Source organism: Malus domestica, chromosome 10, assembly GCF_042453785.1.
Source record: "Malus domestica chromosome 10, GDT2T_hap1".
Lineage (NCBI taxonomy): Eukaryota > Viridiplantae > Streptophyta > Magnoliopsida > Rosales > Rosaceae > Malus > Malus domestica.
In genome coordinates this window covers 640412-664663 of record NC_091670.1, presented here as the reverse complement: position 1 = coordinate 664663, position 24252 = coordinate 640412, and the positions used below count along the sequence as shown (strand labels likewise).

The following is a 24252-nucleotide window of genomic DNA, read 5'->3' as shown; positions in this document are numbered from 1 at the left end:
CCAACTGAAAATAGCAACAAACTGCACGCAGAGAGAAATTGTCCAAATATAAAAAAAAATCATTTTTTAATAAAAAATATTAAAAGAAACTAAACTAGAGGGAGAAGAAACCCACAGCGATGATCTGAGGAAATCTTCCAAATTCCCTCCACCGTCTTCTCCGTCGTCGTCAACCCTAAATCCTAGACTTCCTACCCAATTCCACCGATCACATACACCTATACATATCACATATACGAACACTGCTTTTATGATTTAATTTGTATCATACACATTGCAATTCCCATTCGTCCGAGCATGTCTCTCAACATGAAAACCCTAACCCAAGCCTTCGCCAAGACCGCTGCAGCCATCGAAAAGACCGTGCAGACTACGGTCCAGGAAGTCGCCGGACCCAAGCCTCTCCAGGACTACGAGCTCTTCGATCAGATCGGGTCAGCCGGACCGGGCCTGGTCTGGAAGCTCTACTCGGCCAAGGCGGCTCGCGATTCCACGCGCGCGCACCAGTACCCCACCGTCTGCGTCTGGGTTTTGGATAAGAAGGCTCTGTCGGAGGCGCGCCTGCGCGCCGGATTGACCAAGGCGGCGGAAGATGGGTTTTTGGAGATTATTCGGGCTGATGCGGCGAGGCTGGTGAGGCTGAGGCATCCCGGGGTGGTGCACGTGGTGCAGGCGCTGGATGAGAACAAGAATGCCATGGCAATGGTGACGGAGCCATTGTTTGCGTCTGTGGCAAATGCGCTTGGGAATGTGGAGAATGTGGCTAAGGTGCCCAAGGAGCTTAAAGGAATGGTAGGTAGGCTCTAGTGGCCTTCAATTGTTTCTTTCAATGCAAGTTTCGAGTTTCGATAGTGTAATTTTAGTAAATTAGTGAATGCATGTTTGGATTCGCATCATCGTATGCCAACCCGTAATTATTGGAATGTAGTTCAAATCAGTGAATGCTTGGTCGGCTTCAGTTTCTTTCATGTGGATCAGTAAAGTAACCGACTTGAATTCGAATGTAGCTGTGTGATTTTGAGCCTTTGAGAATGATACATTATTGGTGTTAATAAGCGGATGTTCTGTAGAACAAGCAAGTTGTTTGTATTCTGAATACGATGTGCTCATTCTTGTCTCTAGATCTATGCCCATTTATCAGAAATCAGGGAACACATCTATTATTATTTTCTCTAAGGCATCTTAGTTTTCAAGATGGAGGTCACTGCTTTTGGCGGTTTGCTTGTATTGGATAGGCCAAGCTATTTGACGCTTAGCTTTCTAATTCTTCTTCAGAGTTATTTTTTGTCTTCCGTATAACTCATTGTCCAATATGAACTCTCGAACTTGAAAACAAGTTTGAATTTCTGCACATTGATGTTCAATGCATATCATACTTATTTTGACTGAGGAAATCAAAACGCTATGAGCAACCTCAATGCTCTTGGGATTATTATATCGAATTTAGTAAAACAAATAACAGTAAATTTGTTGGTGGTAAAGTAATTTTTTATAGCTAATTAAATTGATCTAGTTGTAAATTTTGTAATGGGCTAGAAATTTTCTCTTCCCCAAGGGGAGAATGTTGTGGAAAATATTCTTCTGCGGAAAGTGCATTCTTTAGTCAATCTCCCATCTGTCATGTGCTATGTTCTGAATCATACTGTGATATAATAACTTGCTCAAAAGGATTTTTGCTTTGCAGGAAATGGGTATATTGGAGGTGAAGCATGGTTTGCTCCAGTTAGCAGAATCCTTAGACTTTCTCCATAACAATGCGCGTCTCATTCATCGGGCTATATCACCTGAGGTTATAACGTCTTCTTTCTTTGTTTCCACAACATTTGAAATATGTAGAAGTGAAATTTGTCGAAATTTAAACTCATTTGTAGTTATTTTATCTCTGTTTATCTGGAGGCTAGAATATCTAGCCTATTAAGTTTATTTCTTGTCCATGTTAACGGGGAGATATATTTACCAAGGAATAGACTACTTTCTCATTTTATTGCTTGATCTTTATGAATCAATCCCTAACCCAATCTAAGAAGCATGTTTCTTGTCAATTAGTATCATAATTGTCCTCCAAGTTAGAGGTTCATTGCATATTGAATATGTCAATTTAATGCGAAACCTATTGCTGCAGAATGTCTTTATTACATCAAGTGGAGCTTGGAAGCTTGGTGGATTTGGTTTTGCAATCTCAACAGATCAAGCCTCAGGAAATATGACTAATGTTCAGGCATTCCATTATGCTGTGAGTGAAGCCTCTTTTATAATCTTATTATACAAAGAATTCTACTTCACCTGCACATTTTAACAATCATGAAAATGTGCCATTCTGTTCTGCAGAAACATTATTACTACACATTTGGTTTGTAGATATCTCTTATTATAGCATTTACGTTCTGCATGTACTTACATTCGTGAATCTATGAATGTCTTCATTTTCTTCCTTGGTCTTTATCCAACTGTTTCCATCTATGCAGTTGCTTTTGCAACAACCTTGAATTTTCTATTCCTGCACACTGGACTCTTGACAAATAGTTAAGAGTTTAGCATTTTCTTTATGATCAGTATGATGCTTTCATGTGAAAATGTTGTCCTTCATTTTTCAGGTTATTAAGCTTATTTATATCCATTGAGAATTCCCCATGAGCAATATCTGCCTATCATTAACTAATTTGATACGGGTTGCACAGGAATATGATGTTGAGGACTCTGTGCTGCCCATTCAGCCACCACTGAATTACACTGCTCCTGAAATTGCTAAGAGCAAAGCATCTTCAGTTGGATGTTCTTCTGATATTTTCAGTTTTGGTTGTCTTGCCTACCACTTGATTGCTCACAAGCCCTTGCTCGACTGCCACAACAATGTCAAGATGGTAACCTTCATTCAAATTCTTCACCTCTTTCATGGAAATGCAAGTGTTTAATTGATAGCTTGTTCATGTACGGAAACACAAAAAGTGCTTGTGGTATGCTCATCTCCTTTAGCAAGGATCTCCAACTTTTAGCTGTTGCTTCCCCTGCACGTACAATAAAATAGGTCATGGAAAGTAGGATATGTGTACTGGTCTTTAATACTTTTCTTCATTTTCATTGAGTCATCCTCATCCTTGATCTATGATTTTGTGTATTAGTGTTATTGTTAATACTGAAGTTTTTCTTTTGCAGTACATGAATACCTTAAGTTACTTATCTAGTGAAGCCTTTTCCTCTATTCCTTCGGAGTTAGTTCCTGACTTGCAAAGGATGATTTCTACAAATGAGGCTTTCAGGCCAACAGCAATTGAATTTACAGGTAAATCATTGAATGTAGGAAAACATTTCTCTGCTTCCTATCAATGTAGAATGTAGAGACAGAATAAGGATGATATGTGTAAAGAGACAGAGAAGGATAAGGAGTGATAAATCATGGTAAAATCAAGTATGTATTAATATTCAGAATCTCAAAAACTATTACTAGGAACCTATTGATAATTTAATATAAGCAGTCCAAGATTTTAAGAACTTTGAAATAATTAAAATGAGTAACTGAATTCCCAGGTTTTATTGATTAAAAGTTAATAATAATAAAATATCTAAGCCCACCATCATTTATACAAATAGAAGGCATGTGGAGTTCGGGTTGTTCCTGTCCTGAATCCTGATACATGAAAATCAGTCCCAAATCTTCGTGGAAGCCAAAAGTAATGTAGTATTATGGTTAGAATTCGTTTGGTCATATTTGTATTTTTGTTTTAATGTCTACAGTATAAAATGCGTACACATTTGGCCTGGTTATTATTGTTTTGTTACATATTAAGTGTACTTTGATTGCTATTAGTCTCATACTCGGGTTTGTTATAATATTTGTTTGCAGGTTCTCCATTTTTCCGGGATGACACTAGGTTGCGTGCTCTTCGCTTTCTCGACCACATGCTTGTATGCATTTGTATTTCCGCTTAATCAGTGCATGCTTCTGGGATATTGTTACCCTAGATTAATGTCTTAAGAAAAAAAAAAAGCTTTGAAATCATAAATCAATTTATTTTTTATTTTTATTTTTATTTTTTCATTTGCAGGAAAGAGATAACATGCAGAAGTCTGAATTCCTGAAAGCATTATCTGATATGTGGAAAGATTTCGATTCTCGAGTATTGCGATATAAGGTTTGATTTATGTTTTGAATATGTGTTTGAATTTTGGAAATGGATTAATGAAAAGATCACATGATTATTGAAATGAAAACCACATGATGATTTTTGTTTTGGGTTTGATAAAGAAAGATCCCCTCAGGTATCTGGTTATGCCTATTGGTAATTTGTATTTCACTATATTGGATTTCATAGTTTTATTCAGCCAACTGCTGAAGATATGGACCACTTGAATGATTGAACATGGTCTCTATTATGTTTTTCTAGGTACTACCGCCGCTTTGTGCAGAACTTAGGAATTTGGTTATGCAACCAATGATTCTGCCCATGGTTCTCACGATTGCAGAGTCCCAGGTACTAATTGCTTTGCCTTTGTGATTGGAATTGAGTCATTGGTATACCTACAAAAAAAAGCTTTTGTGAATTTATTGAGCTTTGTAAATGATTGTGAGTGTTTGTAAACTAATCAAACAAGGCTCGTTATGATGTCTTAGATTATATCATAATTCCGATAAAAAAGATGGTAGCAATGATGGATGCTTTTTTGGGGGTAGTTTAGGCAGTTTGGAAAGTTTTATTTTTGTCGCTGTAGTTTGAAAATGGAGCCTTGTCCATGGTGTGCATATATGTTGTTTTTCATAAGAAAATATTGGTTTTCTGTTAAAAGAAAATTGTTGTCAGCTACCGTTGTCCAAACAATGGAAGGGTTAACTGAGCAAATAAGGTGTTCCCACAGAATCACTCAAAAAGTATATGAGTTTTTGAAAAATACAAGAAACAAATATGTGATGATCTCATAAAAACTGTGATGATACTTTATTTTTGAAAACTGGCACGATTATTCACATGCACACGCACACGCACACACTCCTCTAGTGTTCGAATTTATGCACATCATCAGGTGACAGTGAATGCTTTACATTTCATAACCATGAGTTGGTTTTTCAATTGGATTAACTAAGTTTATGTCTTCAACATAATGTAGGATAAGAATGACTTTGAGTTATCAACATTGCCAGCCCTTGTTCCTGTCCTGAGCACCGCTGTGGGAGACACATTGTTGTTGCTTTTGAAGCATGCTGAACTTATAATCAACAAGGTAAGTGAAAATAGTATGCTGATTCTTTTATTTGGTAGTGTAAGATATTATTGCATTCTGTGTTTCAATCCCTGCACTCTTTGTGTACTGTGGATGTTCAGTGCGTGGAAAAGGGTGCTGATTCCCAGACATAAAACCAGAAAAAGAATGTGAAGTTAGTTTCTATATTGATACATTAGGCTAATTGTCGTGAACCTTTTAATTATATCTGCCGGGTTCCAGTGGATTACTATGTTGCTAGTAGATACTTTTCTCATTATTGAGTTATACACTTAACCTGTTATGTTTTTATTTTAGACTATGCAAGATTACTTGATATCACACGTCCTGCCCATGATTGTTCGAGCATATGGTGATGCCGATGCTCGCATACAGGAGGAGGTTTTGAGAAAGTCTTCTTTCCTTGCTAATAAAATTGATGTTCAGGTGAGTATGCATTTACATTCTTTAGAAGAGCGTACACACACATAAACATTATTCTTGAAGCAATGAAAACATTTGTTAATGAGTACTTCAAACAGCAACCCAAACAACACAGGACTGAATAAAAAAGTTTAAATTCCTATTGGTGGAGAACAGAAGTCTGCAGTAGAAATTTAATTTTGAATGCTACTTTTGAAGATGTGTTACAGTTTTGGATTATACCGCCGGCTTTTTTTCCATAATACAAAACTGTGTTTAGCACATGGTTGAAGATAAACAAAAGCTATATTTCATTCTTTCCACCTCTCCCAGACCCTGCGTAAAGCGGGAGCCTTGTGCACTGGGTACGACCTTTTTTTTTTTTCTAAAGGAACATTTTATGGGAGAACTACTAGTATTTGTTGTCTTATATTTTCATTCTTTCCAGCTAGTGAAACAAGCTATTCTGCCTCGTGTTCATGGCTTAGCTCTTAAGACAACTGTTGCCGCGGTATGTATTGATTGCTTTATTGGCTTTCTTTTCTTAAGTTTAATTTAAGAACATTCTCATTGTGCATTCATCTTAATGACGCCCTACTATAATATTTCTGGCTCCGCCGAGTTCTCATTGTGCATCCGTCTTAAATGACACCCTACAACTGTCACTTCTATTATATTTTATTTCTGTTATGCAGACTAATTGATTGTACGTAGCACTCAATAATAAAGAGTGATTGACCTAATCATAGCAAGATGGAATTTTAAATCACACGCTTTTATTTTGTGCATCGTGTGCTAGTTGTATATTTCATCCTCCTCATATATGCCCCTGACATTTTGCATTTCTGATCCTGAATGCTGCCGGAATTATTTGATTGAGTAATTATTACATCCTAAATTTTTATTGAAGCATAATTATTTCTTTTGTTGAATTTGCAGAGCATATACTGTTTTTCTGATTCCACTAATTATTAAACCATTTGATTGTTTGCCCATGTTTCTACTTCTGAGGAAATTGACTCTTCAAACTGCCATTCATTAGTGAACATGTAACTTAAAAAAAATGGCATGATTCGGCATTGTGAAAATTATAGAGGAATTAAATCATAACGTGGGAGTCACCCTGCGATTTGCCTCGTGAATCTTCGGCCTGAGTTGGTTTCTCCAATATCATCAATTTGTGTATTTTTCTTGGGACAATGGAATGCTTGTGGCCGTGAATTCATAAGAAACTAAAGTCCCAAAATACAGTTTTCTTTAGTTTTTCTGAATTGACGGTCAGTAGTATGACAGTTCAAGATGAATGAACTGAATGTTGCCCTTTTTTTTTTTCTTGGTATGTGGGTTCAACTGTAGCTCTTAATTCCATGAGACTGGTAGTTCGAGGTGTCTCTTGAATGAACTTCACTTGGGTGAATTTTATTTTATTTTGTTGCGGTTTAACCTTAATGTAAGAATTGGACGTGAATTTCAAATGTGCTTATTTTGGCAGGTGAGAGTCAATGCTTTGCTTTGTCTAGGAGATTTGATTCCTACACTCGATAAGAGTGCTATTTTGGATATTCTGCAAACAATTCAGCGTTGTACTGCAGTTGACCGTTCTGCTCCTACCCTTATGTGTACTCTTGGGGTGTCAAACTCAATTCTTAAGCAGGTAACAGTTTCCAATAATGAATCTTGTTCTGGAGTCGTTTTATCTGCTTCTGTAGCATTCTACCCTTATATTGCAATGTATTATTACAAAGTTGCAAGATATAATTCGTCGTCTTTGCTTTTATGATTTTCAGCATGGGGTAGAATTTGTTGCAGAGCATGTCCTCCCACTGCTGATACCTCTCCTTACTGCCCAGCAATTAAATGTTCAGCAGTTTGCCAAATACATGCTCTTTGTCAAGGATATTCTGAGGTAACGTGTTGTGCTTCTTCACCCCATTAATGTCTGCATGCTTACATGCATTCTTATAGTTTCAGCATTATATAATTCTTTCTCATGTTTAGTTTTTCTAATATTGAGTGTTACTCTCCTTTTATGTATTGGACCTATTGGTTTTGTGGCAGGAAGATAGAGGAAAAACGAGGAGTTACTGTGACGGATTCTGGAATTCCAGAGGTAAAACCATCTCCATCTGCCAATGGGCTCCACTCCCAAGTCCCAAGCAAAATTAGCGGAAATGTTGCCACCGCTGCAAACAGCAGTCCGGCATGGGATGAAGATTGGGGTCCCATCAGAAAGCAGCCCTCCAATTCCCTCCAAAATTCTACAAATTCCATTACCTCCACTTATCCCACTCTGGGTAATGAACCAATTCAAGTAACTTCTTCACAGCCAAATTCCTTGTTGAGAACTGCAGTATCTAGTCAGCAAACACCCGTGTCATGTTCCCCAGTTGATATAGAATGGCCTCCTCGAGCATCTTCTGGAGTTAACCCTGTTGCTGATGCTGAGAAGCAATTAAATGCAGGAACCTCATCCAGTTCCGGTTTTGATGACATAGATCCTTTTGCTAACTGGCCCCCACGGCCTAGTGGCCAAGTAAGTGGAACGGGCTCTTCCAACAATGGTACGATAGAGTCTCCCAGAAACAAATATGGTCCTAGTTCACTGTCCAGTACATCAAACAGTATGAACCTCTACAACAATAGCAATGACAGTTGGGCCTTTGGTACTGGAAGTTCTGTTGAGCAAATAGGACTTAATCAAGGCAATGCATCGAGTAGTGGTGGTTTGGGTAGCTCAGGTTTTAACCCCCAGAGTTCTATTGGATTTATGAAACAGAATCAACCGATAGCAGCTTCAAATGCTTACACAGATAAAAAATCAGCTGATCTTGGGTCCATATTTGCTTCTGGAAACAATGGGCAGACAGCACTTAGGCTTGCTCCTCCCCCATCAACTGCTGTAGGTCGAGGAAGAGGTAGAGGGAAGGGTGCTAGTTCAGCGTCACGCTCCAGCCATGCCAAATCGGCAACTGAACAGCCACCCCTTTTGGATCTGCTATAAAGCTTAATACATGGTTGGTACCTTGATTAACGTTGGATGTAAAAAGGGCAAAACAAAAGATTTGGGAGTGGCCCATGTGGAGTAGGCCTGCCTTGCTATGTGGAGAGATAGATTTTGTAAATGGTTTTGGGATACAAGTGTCATATTTGGAGCATGGAGGAGTGACTGCAGCAGCTCTCGGGGATGGCAAGGTTTGTTATGTATTGGTCTTTTCTGTGCTTAGTTTGTATTTTGTTGTGATTTGGCACCAAATTTTGCATTGGTAATTTGAAAGGTTTTTCGGTTCAATTATTGTGGGTAGCGTATTGTTCGTTGCAGGCCCAGCTTCAATGACTGGGTTTGAAATTAATAAAAGAGATTGTGGGTGGCTAAATGCTAATGGAATTTTGCTAATTGGATATGATTTTGTAGTCTCTGAGTCTGACTCATCGCATGGCATGATTTATCTAGTTAAATAATCATTAATCAACCAAGAGTAATGCATGTTACCAAGCCTCATTTCTTACAGGACCTTTGTAATATGCTTCTAATGATTTCCAAATGTCACATTATAAAACGAGCTTAGTCCTAAAGTAAGTAGAGTGTGTGACTGGACTTGTTCCTTTCTGTTCAAACTACTAGTTCAAAAAGTCTACAAAAATAGTAAAATACATTATAAAACGAGCTTAGTCCTAAGGGTTGGTTTGGTATTGCTGTGCTTTGAAAAAAAGCTGCTGTGAGAATAAGCGGCTGTGAAATAAATCAGCAGATCGTTTGGTAAACTTTTTTGTAAAAGTGCTTTTGGAAAAAAAAAGTAGTCTGATAGTGGGTCTTTTCATTAAAGGAGCACTGTAGCTCCGTGTGCTTTGAAAAAAAACCAGTTTTCCAAAGCTGCAAATAGCAGCTTCAGCTTTTTCCTTTGATTTCAGCTTATTCTCACAGCAGCTTCCAAAATAAGCCATTTTTTTTCAGTTTACCAAACACCTAAAACCCTCACAGCTTTTTTTCACATGTGCTTTTTTTTTAAGCACCTCACTCCCAAACTAGGTCTAAAGCAAGGGAAACAAAGTAGCTAAGGAGCTCCCCATCAAGTTTTAAAGGTGTTACAATTTTATTTATATTATAATTCAATATTCGTGTTTAGTTTTAAATTTTTATTTATTTATTACTATGTCTTAAAATACGACAAAGTGACTCTGGCGCCTACTCGTATACATATAACCACGCGATAAGCATTTTAGTCCCGCACACAAAACTTTTATCTGAGAAACTTAAGATTCAAACAAAAGCGACACACATGGGAAGACATAACATGCATGAATCAATCATCTCCAAACTCAAATCCCTATTTAAATTAATTAATTAATTACGAAAAAGAATTATGAAAGTAATCGGCGCCTATCTGTTAGGGACAAGGATTGTCTGCCTTCCATTTCCGGTGCTCTTTTGTGCTCTCTTAGTGTGGTCACGATTAAGTCACGTCAATATTTTATATTACTATTTATTTTTGTCTTATTATCTCTATAAAAAAATAATATAAAATGTTGACGTGGCTTAACCGTGATCACACAAAACAACGGTGCCCTTCCGTGCCCTCTTATTTGTGTGGTCACGGTTAAGTTACATTAATATTTTATATTACTATTCTTTTTTTTTTATTATTTCTACAAAAAAACAATATAAAATGTTGACGTGGCTTAACCGTGACCACACAAAACAAAAAGACATGGAGGGCACCGGAAGTGGGAGGGACAAACAATCCTTGTCGATTTGTTAGCGCCATCCGCGGGGTTGAAGTTGAATGACTGACGGAAGGGGCGCCATTAGCGCCTCCACTTTCCCTCATAAAACGGACAAAAAGAGGAAACACATATGGATGGGGATGTGAATGGAATATTGGAAAATGCCGGGAATTTCAATAAAGTGACCATTATTTTTGCTCCATCGTATGTGGATTCTCTGCCTAACCCTAAACCCCTCACACATGACCCTAAATCAGGGACTCTGCTTTCTCCATCCACGAGGCATTTGTACACAATTGCCGGGCATTCACAAATCTCAGAGATTTTTCAGTGTGATCGGTACACGAAATGGTACACCACATGTCCCTATACAAATTGTGTGCTATGTATACTAAAAAGTTAATAACTTAAAAAATAAAATTTCTCATCACTTCTATTTTAAAACACGTGGTGTACCACTTGTATTCTCGTCACAATTAAAAATTTCTCCACAAAACTTGATGAACTAGCAATTTAATATACAACTCTAACTATTTAGTACTAGTTCTAATGATAAGAGGTCTTATATTTGATTTACTTGCACTTGATGATGAAAATTATTATGTGTATTCGATACATTCACAGACTATGACATTGATAATGTTTATGTGATCGACTCACTCAAATTTTTAAACATGGAAACTTAATATTTAACCCAAAACTTTAATAGTAAAAATATTTAGTACATGTATTACATTGCGATAAAAATCATGCTGCTTGATGTGTCAAATACGCTTAGTAATATTTTAGACACATTAAAAAAAAAAAACTATATATATGGCCATTGGACCACTGGTTAAGAGAAACTGGGGCCAAATGCATGCCATGCATGATAATGATGTTTGTAAATTTAATCATAGTTAATGATGGTAAAGTAGTGGTTAGGACTTAGGAGCATTGATAGGAATTCATCTGCTGACTTAGTTATGCTTCAACAAATTATTATGAATCCACATTTTATGCTCAATGGGCCAATGGTGGGTTACCACCCGAAACAAGGAACAAGATCAAATAAATAACATGTTTGACTGCATTAGTGTTACACTCAATTTCTCGTAGATTTGGAGTAGACTAATTAATCAGGTAATTTTGTTAAAAATAAAAATAAATTATATATGCATCACACTACCAAAAGATGGGTAATAATGACTTAAGTTTTATTTTTTTATACTACGATCTTTTATTTAAAAGTAGAACATTTACGTAGTAAATCTGTCAAAATAATTAAATTTTGAACTCACTATCTATACAAGAGAAACATAACGTTTCTCACTTAAAAGTTCACAATGAGGCTTACTCTAGCAACCTTTATAGCTTAAGGAGGTGTGCATAGGGCCTTACTTTTTAGGAAAACTAACAAAAAGTCCAAAAAAACTTCTCTTTTAATGAAGTCATTTTTAAAGGTATAGTGAATAGTGCCAGTTAAAAGTAAAAATGTGGTTTTTTGTTAAAAGCAAACAATACAGAGAGTGTTTTGTTAAAACTCCTTTACTTTTTTGGTGGGTGCTTGAAAGGTTGAATAAGATATATTACTTTGCAACATGAGCCACCGTTTTGTTCCTCCTTATAAATCTTGTTTAATTCTTTAAGGTAAAAAAAGGAAACGAAATAAGCAAAATGTTATATTTCATTTAACACTACTGTTTAGTGACATTTCTTTTCATTTGTAAGGATGTCTTAATATCGAATTTTTTGGATAATGAATTATATGGCAAATATATGCTTTTGTGTAAACATAATGTTATATTTAAGAGAACTTTAACGAAAAGCTCTTAATACTGTTCACTTTAACGAAAAACTACATTTTTACACTAAAAAGTCAATTCTAGTACTATTCATTTTACCCTTTATTTTGTTTTTATCGTTAAAACTCAAAGTTTTCAAATCATTTTCATTAGTTTTCCTTATATTTAATACCATGTGCAATATAATATATATATATACACGTAAAGAAAGGGGGAATGAAGGAAGAAGAAAAGGCCAGAATTTGCGGCATGGTGACTGGTCTTTCCCGCCCCTATTTAAAGGCATCTCAATGGACACAAAGTCATGAACTAATCTCAATTTACGTTTCGGAAAAGAAAAAAAACTTAAGTACCAATGGCAATGAGATTATCATTAAGCATCTTCATCTCTCTCCTTGTAATACTGGGCAGTAGTATTAGAAGTAGCGTCCAAGTCCTAGCTGCAGGCAACCCTAATTACAGAGAGGCCCTGGCAAAGTCCATACTCTTCTTCCAGGGACAAAGATCAGGGAGGCTCCCCACCGGCGCTGCCCAACAAATCACATGGAGGTCCAATTCTGGACTCTCCGATGGTCGTCAGGCATATGTAAATATGCTGTACTTGTATATTTAGTTACTGCATTGTGTTTTGATTTATATGATTTTTTTTTTTAAATTAAGTTCACTAGAGATGCTCAATTTCTGGAATATTAACTTACCTCTCATGCATGCAAACCTATTTTCACTATTTGTAATGTGGTCTCTCTGTAAGTTAGGGAGGGAAGGGAAGATGATGATACAATCAGCCGCACATGTGAGAAATCCAGTAAGTAGTAATGTGGTGGATGGGTGGCAAGGCGGCGGGAACTTTAAAAGGCTTAACTGTGTTTTTAGGTTAAAGTGATTTTATTGATAAATAATAACTTTTAATAAATTAAGACATTCACCATATATATTAAAGTGACGTGAAACGTATAAATATGCTCTTACATCATGTGATTTAAAATTTTGATTTGAAAGTATTGCTTCAATGGATAATGCTTGGAGTATCACTATCATCAACTGATTTTGTGCTAGCTATATATGTGCAAAGTTGATAAGCTAGGCATATGCAAATTATACGAACAAAAAGAAAAGAAAAATATGAGTGCAAATAAAACCTTCCGAATTTCAATATAATTTTCTTTGATGGTATATGCATATCCCAAGAAAGCTTATGGTTTAAGCTTCATTTTACTAAAGTTGGGAGCTCAAATGATTTCTTAACAAAAAAGGTAGATGTAAAAGGAAAAGGAATAGTGGATGTAATGAAAACAAGCTCTTTGATTTTCCTTTTTTCTTTTTATCTACTATGTTTGTACAAAATAAAATTATTTTAACATGTGTATTGTATTGGTATCTCAAATTAATCACGCGATGCATTGTTATATATTGTAAATCTTTTTTACATAATAATGTGTAATTGATTTGAGATATCGGCACATCGATGATATCGTATTATAAAAAAAGGTCGATTCCTTTTAAAATTATAAAAAGTCAGGAACGATATATTATTTTGTGTCTCGAGTACCAAATATTATTGTGTCAGACAAAAATTTGGGGTTGGAGACTAACATGAACATTCTACCTATATGAAAATATTTGCATCAATTTTTGCAGGTGGACTTAACTGGAGGATACTATGACGCTGGAGACAATGTCAAGTTCAACTTCCCAATGGCATTCACCACCACAATGCTGTCATGGGGAGCACTTGAATATGGCAAGCGCATGGGCCCTCAGTTACCAGAAACCCGCGCGGCTATCCGGTGGGCCACAGATTACCTTATAAAGTGTGCTAGGCAAACACCCGGCAGACTCTATGTTGGGGTCGGTGACCCTAATGTAGACCATAAATGTTGGGAGAGGCCCGAAGATATGGACACTACCAGAACCGTGTACTCAGTCTCACCAAGCAACCCGGGCTCGGATGTTGCTGGAGAGACAGCCGCTGCATTAGCGGCCGCTTCTTTAGTTTTCCGGAGGGTTGACCCAAAATATTCAAAGTTGCTGCTCAACACGGCCAGGAACGTGATGCAATTTGCAATTCAGTACCGAGGTGCATACAGTGATTCCCTTGGGTCTGCAGTCTGCCCATTTTATTGCTCGTATTCTGGATATAATGTAGGTCACATATTTATCCTTACTATATTTTGCGTTACTTTTTTATTTGTTAATTTATTTCTATTTTTGTCGACTTTTGTTTATTTATTGATCTTTCTACTTTGGTGAAAAAATAATAATTTAATTTCAGGATGAGCTGCTGTGGGGAGCTGCATGGCTTTTTAGAGCAACTAATGAACTTTATTATTACAATTTTATAAAATCCTTGGGAGCCAGTGATTCAACGGACATTTTCAGCTGGGACAACAAATTTGCTGGTGCTTATGTTTTACTATCAAGGGTAAAATTCCATACTCATCATCAACATCTTTCCACCTTATTATAATAGAATTTTTCTATCAGGGGCCCACTTGATAACGATTCATTTTTAGTTTTAATACTTTGTTTTAACTTTAAAATGATAAAGTGATTTATTTATTTCTAGAGAGCACTGTTGAATAACGACAAGAATTTTGAGCCATATAAACAAGAAGCTGAGCAATTTATGTGTCGGATTTTGCCGAACTCACCCTCTTCAAGTACTCAATATACACAAGGTAAACATAGTTGTTTTCACTATTGGTTTCATCACTTCAACCAAGTCTCGGCCTGCCAAAATCTCAACAAGTATAAAATAGTTATCGTGTATTTTTCCTCCCTTGTTTTTCCGTTACAGAGGAGTGTAAAATACATTTTTTCCTAACCATGCATAACCGTTTAAAATATAGGAGGGCTCATATACAAGCTGCCTGGAAGTAACCTCCAATATGTGACCTCAATAACATTCTTGCTTACTACCTATTCCAAGTACATGGCTGCTAGAAAGCTCACATTTGACTGTGGTAACCTCGTTGTCACTCCGATGGCCTTAAGAAACCTTGCAAAACAACAGGTACATCACTTAATCTTGCGTGACAATGTCGTACTGTAAATTTGTACAAATGATCATGTTAATTACGTCCGAGTGTTTACTTACAATTTCAATGGGACATGATACTTAAGTCTAGCAAAAAATAATTATCGTATAAATAGACAGATACATTTGTGATTTTATATAGGGGCTGATATTTTATTGAAATTTTTAGGTGGACTACATATTAGGGGTAAACCCTCTGAAGATGTCCTACATGGTAGGGTATGGCCCCTACTATCCCAAGAGAATTCACCACAGAGGATCCTCATTGCCTTCATTGACAAGCCATCGCCAGAGCATAGGTTGCGATGGTGGTTTCCAACCATTCTTCTATTCGCTAAACCCAAATCCCAACATCTTAGTTGGAGCCGTTGTTGGAGGTCCAAACCAGAACGATGGATTTCCAGATGATCGCGGCGATTACAGCCATTCGGAGCCTGCAACGTACATAAATGGCGCTATAGTAGGACCCTTGGCATTCTTTGCAGGGAGCTATAGAAGTTGAATGGGGACCTCATTAATCAGGGGGTTTATATCACTTGTAGATAACTATCTATTTCTGTTGTTCCCGAAGGGAAAGGGTGGTCTATCTGTATGATATATCTCACCACGAAATGGAAGGGATATTTCTGTGTGTTTCTGGTTTCCTAGTTTGATGTGGTATTTAGATGATGGTCGTAGTTGAAAAATTAGATGATGATCTCAGGCTCACAAAGAGGAGCAGCTTGTAAGATCTAATTAAGCTTTTGGATTTTCATGTGTCAGACTCAGTGTCAAAGACCCTGCGTAAAGTGGGAGCCTTGTGCACTGGATACGACCTTTTTAGACTCAGTGTCAAAGAGTTTCTCTTCCTTCTCTATTTGGTTCCGTTTCTTTTTCTTTCTCTATATAGTCATAATGTTCGGATCAAACCAATTTTATAATTTTAGAGAGATTATTATTGTAGTTAAAAAAAAAACATATTGACTTAGTTATCCATAATAAAAGTTACATGGAAAAAAAAATAACTACATCAATAGTGGAGCGTGTCATTTTTTAAGATATAACATTGAAAAAAAAAAAGACGCCTAATTTTTAAAAGCTAGTGCATGTATGTATGCATTGGTCTCTTTGATACTTCTCTTTCTAAGTAATCGGGGGGTTGGTATGTATTTTCTCCTTTCTTAGTTGGATTGGGGGGATTAGATGATCTGAACTTCTTAATTCAAGAATTACCATCAAGATGGACAGAGCCATTGGAGGCGAATCAGATACTTTCCGGATAACTCCCCAGAAGTTTGAGAGGAAGAGCGCGGCCGACGGAGAGTCCAATCGACACCAACACAGCTTCATTTTTACCATGATGAATATCATCCTTTACTCCAGTCTTCAACTCCTCAGTTCTGCTAATGCTCTGACTACTACTACTCACATGAGCCAAAGAATCCGAACTCGAATTCTCATCGTAACCATCCTGAATCAATTTAATCTTCTCTCCTTCCTTAACAATCGACTGACTTGTTTCATCGCCGCCGCGCGAACTCAAAATAAGCAAAACTTGCAACATATTCAATTTGAAGTCCAATGCGCTAGCAAAAAATTTAAACTGCCATAGCCATCGTGATACAGGCATCCGCGATACCCCATATCACCAGGGAAACAGAAGAAATGGTTAGCAAACGTAAGTTGAGAATCATATTTGGTTGCACTACTTTACTCGTTGAATAGGTGCATGAAAGCAAAGCCAAAACAAATTTTCTCAACTAAAATTTTCAGATATCACGCATACCTGTTGAGATCGGAGTCTTGTCCGATTGGCGTGAAGTCTAGACCTCTCTATCCCATAAAGCTTTGCACACAACACCTTAAGTGCCTTGGCTTTGTTCTACACAACACCATAAACTTGCCCATCTGTGATGTGTGTGTATATGTTGCTCAGCTCAGCCATGGCTTAACCACCTCTCCTCTGACTCTCTCAATTTTCAAATTTTATTTTTAAAACAAAACTATAATTTTCAAAAAATCGGTTTGCTATCCGATTTCGACAAAAAAAACCGAACCGATCGGAACCGGATGCACCTTTAGTGAGATTCACTAACACGTTGGGTCCAAACCTTTGACTGAGCAAGAGGCCCATCACGACATGTCGTTTCATCCGAAGCCCAGATTGTTTTCTGGGGTTTTGGGGTCTTGAACCCTCGGCTTCCTCCTCCTCTTTCTCGTTTGCAAATCTCTCAAAATTCTCAACGTTTTTCCACCGTTGCCTGGTAAGCTCTTAATTTTAATTTCACTTTCTGAACTCGATTTCCATTTTCATTGGATTTCTTCATCTGGGTATATCTACAGACTTCAAATTTTTTATTCTTCTAAGCTAATTGGTGGATTGTTCAATCTGGATGGTTGTGTTCTCTGCTGCAGTCTCATTATATATTGACAATTGCAATGTCTCGACTTGCAGTATTTGGAATTTTCGTTTTTGTTTGTGATCCGAATAGAACAAATATATATTTTCATTTCTTTAGCTTGATCTGATTGTCTGATGTTCAACACTTGATTTTGTAATTTGGTGAATTTCAGATTGTTATCTTCTACTTTGGTTGTGGACTTAGTTGTTTAGAAAGGTAATGGGAAACACGCACTGATAGACCCATTAAGTGGGTTCGACTCTACGAATCTAGAAGGTCACTGTCCTCGGTTTTGCACCAAATTTTCCGTTAGCTCCAAGTACTCCATGTATTTTCTTAGAGTCTCTTTCTAAGTCTTCATCAACCCCTTTTCCCTGAGCCTCTACCTCATTATCGCATCTTCTAACTAGAGCATATTCACATGTCCACACCACCTTAACCGTATTTCTCTCATCTGATCTCTAATTGCGGCCACTCCTACTTTACCTCGATTATCCTCGTTCTTAATTATGTTCTTTCTCGTGTGCCCACCCCACACATCCAACAAAGCATTTTCGTCTCTACTACGAATGCTTAATAAGAAATAGTACTTAAGGGACACTAAGTAGTCAATCAAGGGGGACTAATCGTGGTTTATATTCGGCTTATTGTTGGTGTGATGTTTCTATTTTTGATTCGGAGTTTGTAACCGGTTGTATTTGTGGGTGTTTCTCAAAGATAATCGGTGCTGATTAACATGCTCACATTATTCTTCTGATCGTGTTAACGTGGTATTGTAATATAGATGGCTATTCAGTCAGGGTGCTCCAGTTTCGAATCCAATGTATAAAGTCTCTGTTGTATGTTCATTGTTGCAGTGATTTCGATTGCGAAATAGCGTGTAAACATTGAGGAATGGCAACCGAGGAAAAGGGAGAAGAATTGCAACAAACCACAAGTCCCCAAGATGCTGCCGGTTTGAGAGGAGCTGTGGAAGCAAAGTACCGGCAAATCAAAGAGCATGCAGAGACCTACCCTTATGTTTGGGCTTCCTACATTGTTGTATACGGTGGTTTTGCTCTCTGGGGTACCTACAGATGGAGAAGGCTTCGCAAGACTGAGGATCGTGTACGTGCCCTTCAGGAGAGATTACGCAAACATTATGCAGCAGAAGAGGCTTGTGCTAGCTCTTCCACCCCAGCTGTTAAGGTTCCACCATCTGCTGATAAAATCTCCAACTAGTTAGAGCATTGATCAATGCTTTTCAGGTTTCCTGCAACCCGATAAACAAAAGTTTGCTTCAAGTATGAACACAGATTGCTTGGGACTTTCTATGGACGAGAATTGAATCCAAATGTGTCGTATACGTAGGTTAGGGTGAAATGTTAGTAATTGATACTTCTGATCAAAACTTATGTAAACAGCTTCTTATGCTAATTTTGTGACACTTGACAGTCATTTTATCCGATAGTGATTGCATTCATGTCAATACACAAGTCCGCAAAATAATGTAAAGTGAGCTTCGCAACGATGTGTTATATTTGACGGCAATTTGTTGCAGCGTGGCTCACGGTTCTTGTAATAATATTGTTACTTTATTAAATAATTTTTGTTTCTTAAATGTGAGCTCTACATTTGCCACATCAACACTTAACTGTCAATCTCGCAGATTGACTAACGATTGTACGATACCGGTGCAAAAGGAAGAGTTGTCATATGAAATTGAAAATTTTGAAAGATGTATTGGCTTTGGAATTGGACAAAAACTAAAGACAAAATGTAAATTATTCTGTAAAATATCTTTTGTCAGCTGAAAAGGAAAATAAATAAATTGATCACGTATCCGGTCGCACGAGGAATAAGTTATTATTTCTTAGTTTGCCAGTCCCAGGCAGTTTGCAAACTTTCAAGACTTTAATAGTTTGATTGCATTTCCGTGTCAAGATAGCATAAACAATCTTCATGGAGAACCTGCACCATCAAGTTCAATATAACAGCTAGGTTTCAGTGCTTCATTCACATACCACTCGTGACTCGACTCGTAAAAACACACATTCAAATTCTTTTGCATACACATAGCACGATAACATGAATCATCGTATGACATGCTATATTTTAACTGGAAAAGCACCATGCCTCATGCGATTGACAACTAGGGGTGGGTTGGAAAACCCGAAAACCGAAAAAAACCCAAACCGAAAAAAAAACCAAATCAAAGTAAGAAAACTGAACAGAACCGAAAGTTATTGGTTCGATTTCGGTTTCAATGATTCAAAAACCAAATCAAACCGAGCCGAACCGAATTAAATATAATTATATTTATTTATTTATTTAATATTTAAATGTTTATATTCCAAGTCCAATTTAAATTTAGACCCTAAGTTTTAAGCTTTTGTTTTAGGCCAACCATTAACCCATAATCCAAGTCATTTTTCTTCTCCCCACCCAACCCTCTTCTTTCTTCCAATTTGTTCTCCCCATCCGACCTTCTGCTTTCTTCCTTTTTTTCTTTCTCCCCACCTGACCCTCCCCGCATATTTTTTTTCTCTTTGTTTCTTCTTGCATCTTCTCTCTCTTTTTTTTTCTTCCTTTACTTTCTTTGAAATGGAAAAACTGTTAGCAAAACTGTAGAGCATAGACCAAATTTCAAATTTAAAAATAAAAATAGAAATTAAGTTTTATAAAAAAACCGAACCAAACCGAAGTTGAGCCGAAAAAAACAAAACCGAAATTAAACCGAACTGAATAAAAACCGAAAAAAAATGAACCAAACCGAAAAATTTTATTTTTGACAAAAAACCGCGCTGATTGAAACCGAACCCACCCCTATTGATAACACCACCCTGCCTCTTATTTCCGTTGATAAGATATTGCCCCTCGTACCAAACAGCCAGTGTTTCTCACTAGCATTCTATCATTCTTCTGTGATAATCATTTATACGAGAGAAGCATAGCATGTAAACGATACTTCTCCCAGTGATATAAACGTGCACATGTTATGCACGGGTAAAGGGCGTGCTTGTCTACCGTTCTACATAATCCTCTTCTGATTACGATGGTATGCATGAGCACATTTAGCACACTGATGTGAACATGCATGCTTTGACATCCAAAATCAACAATGCCACATCAGATTTTACAGCGTCCAGTCACTTGATCAATCTGCAATGAGCACACGGCCAACCCCACTTAGTGGGAAAAAGATTTTTTTGTTGTTGTTCTGTTAGGAAGTGGCGCCATGCCACCAGCAGCGCAAGAGAGGAAGGAGAAAGAAAAATGCTAGAGAACCCACGCATATGCTCCACATTAAGGGCTCATTTGGTATGTAAGATTGGAATGGAATGAAAAGCTGCCGACCTCAAGGCACGTAGAGGGGAGAAGTGAAAAACCTATGACCAACTAGAGGGTACAACAAATATACAGCCCATATGAGAAACCGGATCCTTTACTATTAATTTGAATATAAATACTAAGTAAACAACCTAGACGCTTAAACCCCAAACAAAATACACTCAGAAGCAGCAAAAAACTACCAAAGGATGCTATTTCAACAGGAATTCCCTTCTAGACCTAACTGCTGTGTAACCAATGAAGCATTTCGTATACGGAAACTCTCATATCCAAAACCTACAGAAACGATACCACAACAGCATCAAGGAGCTTACAGTTCCTTAATGCTGCTGTGGTAGTGTTTCTGTAGGTTTTGGAGGTTACAGTGCAGTCACTCAAAAAACTGGAGCACCTTTTGAGAAAAAAAAATATGCGTCTACTGTAATGTAGCCTTCATATTAGTTCATTAAAACACAGCCTCGACATTAGTCCTTGTTAACAATCAAAATACAGAGAATGGGAGCAGCAGAAATCTAAACTCAGTTACTCTACGTCTAATTAACACACTGTAACTACTTTGCAGAGCATAAAGCTACGGAAAAGAAAAAAAATTCACAGATTGATCAAAGCACAATGAGACATGCCATTGCTTTTGAAAGTCTCAGTGAGTTTTGTAAAGTCAATTGGTCCACAAGTCAGATCATACACCAACCAGCAAATATCTAACAAGCATCATTGCGTTCTATAGAGAAAATACACACTACCAATACAACACAATATGGGATCACTGTTTATAGATATTGGGCCCACATGCATGAACATGGAGTGCATATATATGCACAGCAAACCAAATTACCTCTCCTACAAACTCGTTATTTAGAACACAGTGTACAAGTCTCACAATCTAAATGGAACTCCATCAAACTTTGATTAAAATGTCAACGATTATATACAAGAACTAAGAACAAATATGAAAAAATAACATGAAATAAAATCTAACATTAAGAAGATATTAATGTAAAGATGTTTTGAAGGGGTTTTTTTAACAAATCATCGAATCCCAAAGTTCAGTGTCAGTGTTCTGAAGATAAGCATCGTACTATTAAATAATGAAACTACAACTACAGCAAACAGAACTACCACTTCTCAAGTCTAAACATATGAAGCACAACAAATATACATACCTGAGTACACCTATGAATTAGCATAGTGAGCATTGACAAAACAAACTAGCTTACTTCCATTTACCCATTAAATACCCCAACGCGAAGTAGACTGAAGTGGATAATTTACCAGAAGTATTACCCATGGAAAAGGTCAGATACCTATTCATCTTCGTATTAAATTCTAGTAAGAAGGATAGGAGATTGGGTTGCTCATATCATAGCGGCGTGACCTAGTGCGACTAATGGTATCCAGTGTTGCCCCAATAACTCTTCGACTATAATCGTAATTGTTGCCATTGAAATGTAATCCATACCCATTAGATTGGTTATTTACACCAGGGGGAGTGGGCTCTGAATAAAAAAGAATGTTTCAGCAAGTATGAAATAATCAAAACAGCCGGTAGAAATTTTGACTTAAAAAATAAAAATAAAAATAAAAAAACAGAAACCCAAGGAAATGAAACAAAAGAAGAGAGAAAACACATCACCTGGGGGATAGTCTGAAATTCTGGGTGTCAATATACCCACGGAATTCGGAGAGTTTTCCATACTGTTAATTGGTACAGGGGTGGACCTCAGTTTGTGAGGAAAATTGTGTGTGGATGTCACCATAGAAGTAGTATTATGCGAGGGCTTGTCTTGCCCAGAGATCTGTGAGCCAAAAACCATGTGTCAGTGTCAAGAATCTTAATAAGTTAAATATCCTGCAGAGAAAAAGCTGCAAATGCTGGTCTGCCGCCAATCACATAAAGGCACCCCACATAGCATGAGCTAACAATAACATTACTGCCTTTGGATCATAACGGCAACAACGAAAATAATCAGGTTGGTTTGGTGAAATGAAAGAAATATTCCAGACAATTAGCAGAGAGAGCGTCAAGGTATCGGAGACGCTAACATGCTATATAACTCTAATTTCACACAACTTATCAAAGCCAACAAGGAATTCAACACAGCAAAAGAACATCACGGAAGCATTTGAAGGGAGAGAAACAAGGTACCGCAAACTTGAGTGTCCGGTTGTAGAGAGTGACAAGACCAGTGAAGAGCCTAACAGCATAGTCAGCAATCTCCTCAGATTCATATTCTGCGAAAGCAAAACCTTTAGGCTTATCGGTTTCTTTGTCTCGCGGAATGTGCAGGTCTACCACCCTCCCTGCCTGAATGAGAATATCATACAAAACTCTATCACTCACTCGCTCGTCCAAATTACCTGTTACAATAAAACTCATCTAATCAGGCATATCACGATCAAACTTTATATAAACAAAATAAACGCAGAGGGGTACACCAATTATTCTGAAAAGTTAATTCCTCATCAAATATAAGACAAAACAATTCCCTGCAAGATTCATTCAGCAACAAAACCTTTCAAACTAAATTCTAAATTTGGGAAATTTTCAGCGACGCCCAAAACCACAATTTTAACCACACTGTTTTTAAATTTATTTAGGGACTTTGAGCTACTAACAATTTTCCTTGAATTGAATAAATCAGAAGCAAATATTGTGCGACGAATTAGAAAGAACGGAAGGATGACAGACCTATGTAAACGCTGGATTTTGAGTGGGTGGACATGGTGGATTTGACTTCCGCAGATCGGAGGAGGAACCCTAGCTCGAACGACGCAGTAAAGCCGCAGACAAAAACGACCTTCCGCTTCTTCGTTTGAAGAGACTCTGCTTTATATAGTCAACTACAGTGAAATCTGAGATTACCGACTCTGATTTGGCGTCGGATTTCTGATTGCAAATTTGCAACCGTTGAATTTCCAGTCTGTAATACTCAATGACACGTCGTCTTCTCCTTCCTTCCCCGGGAAAGGAAAAGACACGGTTGGGCCACTTAATTCAGCAATTTTCTTTCGGTACATAGGTGGGCCCAAGGCCCAACAAAACCAAATTAATACAATTCAATGATACGTACCATTCAATGATACGAGTGTTTTAACCGTTAAATTTAATTTAAAATTTTGTTAAATCTTTTATTTTTAAACACAACAACTGTTTATTTTTTGAATCATTTGAAAAACAATGCAGAGTCGTCACACAAACAACGGTTAGTAATCGAGAAGCACTCAAAATGTAGAACAAACTAACGAAGCAAAGCATTTATTATGTCACAACCTCTAATTGGTAAGGCAGCTTCAAATTTAAATTCAACTTCAAACTCTTCTTCCGTGCTAATGTTCACATCAACGACTTACATCATCACCTAGTATTTTTGTGGGTGCAAGT

The 24252-nt window shown here is 37.2% G+C and overlaps 3 protein-coding genes and 1 long non-coding RNA gene across 4 annotated transcripts; 3 read left to right on the top strand and 1 right to left on the bottom strand.

Moving 5' to 3' along the window:
* On the top strand, positions 1-9020 carry LOC103411874 (SCY1-like protein 2 A). Its single transcript, XM_008350489.4, has 14 exons — positions 1-792; positions 1685-1789; positions 2123-2233; positions 2679-2861; positions 3154-3280; positions 3842-3903; positions 4044-4130; positions 4383-4469; positions 5101-5214; positions 5512-5640; positions 6065-6127; positions 7109-7270; positions 7404-7522; positions 7675-9020. Exons 1-14 carry the CDS (start codon positions 298-300, stop codon positions 8615-8617), a joined length of 2787 nt encoding a protein of 928 aa, XP_008348711.2. The 5' UTR covers positions 1-297; the 3' UTR covers positions 8618-9020.
* A 3421-nt stretch (positions 9021-12441) lies between these two features.
* Positions 12442-16011, top strand: LOC103444507 (endoglucanase 3-like; the record flags this gene model as incomplete). The annotated part of the gene is given in 6 exon segments (NM_001293850.1): positions 12442-12708; positions 13761-14264; positions 14395-14544; positions 14689-14800; positions 14972-15135; positions 15329-16011. Coding segments are annotated over 6 exon segments (1494 nt in total). The 3' UTR covers positions 15662-16011.
* Positions 16012-17233: 1222 nt separating this feature from the next.
* Positions 17234-18985, top strand: LOC108174420 (uncharacterized). The gene is made up of 2 exons (XR_001791244.3): positions 17234-17402; positions 18398-18985. It is a non-coding gene; the product is annotated as an uncharacterized lncRNA (long non-coding RNA).
* Positions 18986-21861: 2876 nt separating this feature from the next.
* On the bottom strand, positions 21862-23843 carry LOC103444508 (uncharacterized). The gene is made up of 4 exons (XM_008383438.3): positions 23560-23843; positions 23017-23228; positions 22504-22666; positions 21862-22366 (listed from the first exon to the last, which is right to left on the bottom strand). Exons 1-4 carry the CDS (start codon positions 23591-23593, stop codon positions 22197-22199), a joined length of 579 nt encoding a protein of 192 aa, XP_008381660.2. The 5' UTR covers positions 23594-23843; the 3' UTR covers positions 21862-22196.
* Positions 23844-24252: the final 409 nt, after the last annotated feature.

Bases quoted from the DNA above. Each gene is read 5' to 3' on its own strand.
- LOC103411874 (XM_008350489.4), top strand. From the start codon at position 298: ATGTCTCTCAACATGAAAACCCTAACCCAAGCCTTCGCCAAGACCGCT. The intron at 4,470-5,100 runs GTACTAATTGCT...AACATAATGTAG, and splicing joins TCACGATTGCAGAGTCCCAG to GATAAGAATGACTTTGAGTT. The intron at 5,641-6,064 runs GTGAGTATGCAT...CATTCTTTCCAG, and splicing joins CTAATAAAATTGATGTTCAG to CTAGTGAAACAAGCTATTCT.
- LOC103444508 (XM_008383438.3), bottom strand. From the start codon at position 23,593: ATGTCCACCCACTCAAAATCCAGCGTTTACATAG. The intron at 22,667-23,016 runs GTACCTTGTTTC...TTTGGCTCACAG, and splicing joins ACCGGACACTCAAGTTTGCG to ATCTCTGGGCAAGACAAGCC. The intron at 22,367-22,503 runs GTGATGTGTTTT...TTTTTTATTCAG, and splicing joins AATTTCAGACTATCCCCCAG to AGCCCACTCCCCCTGGTGTA.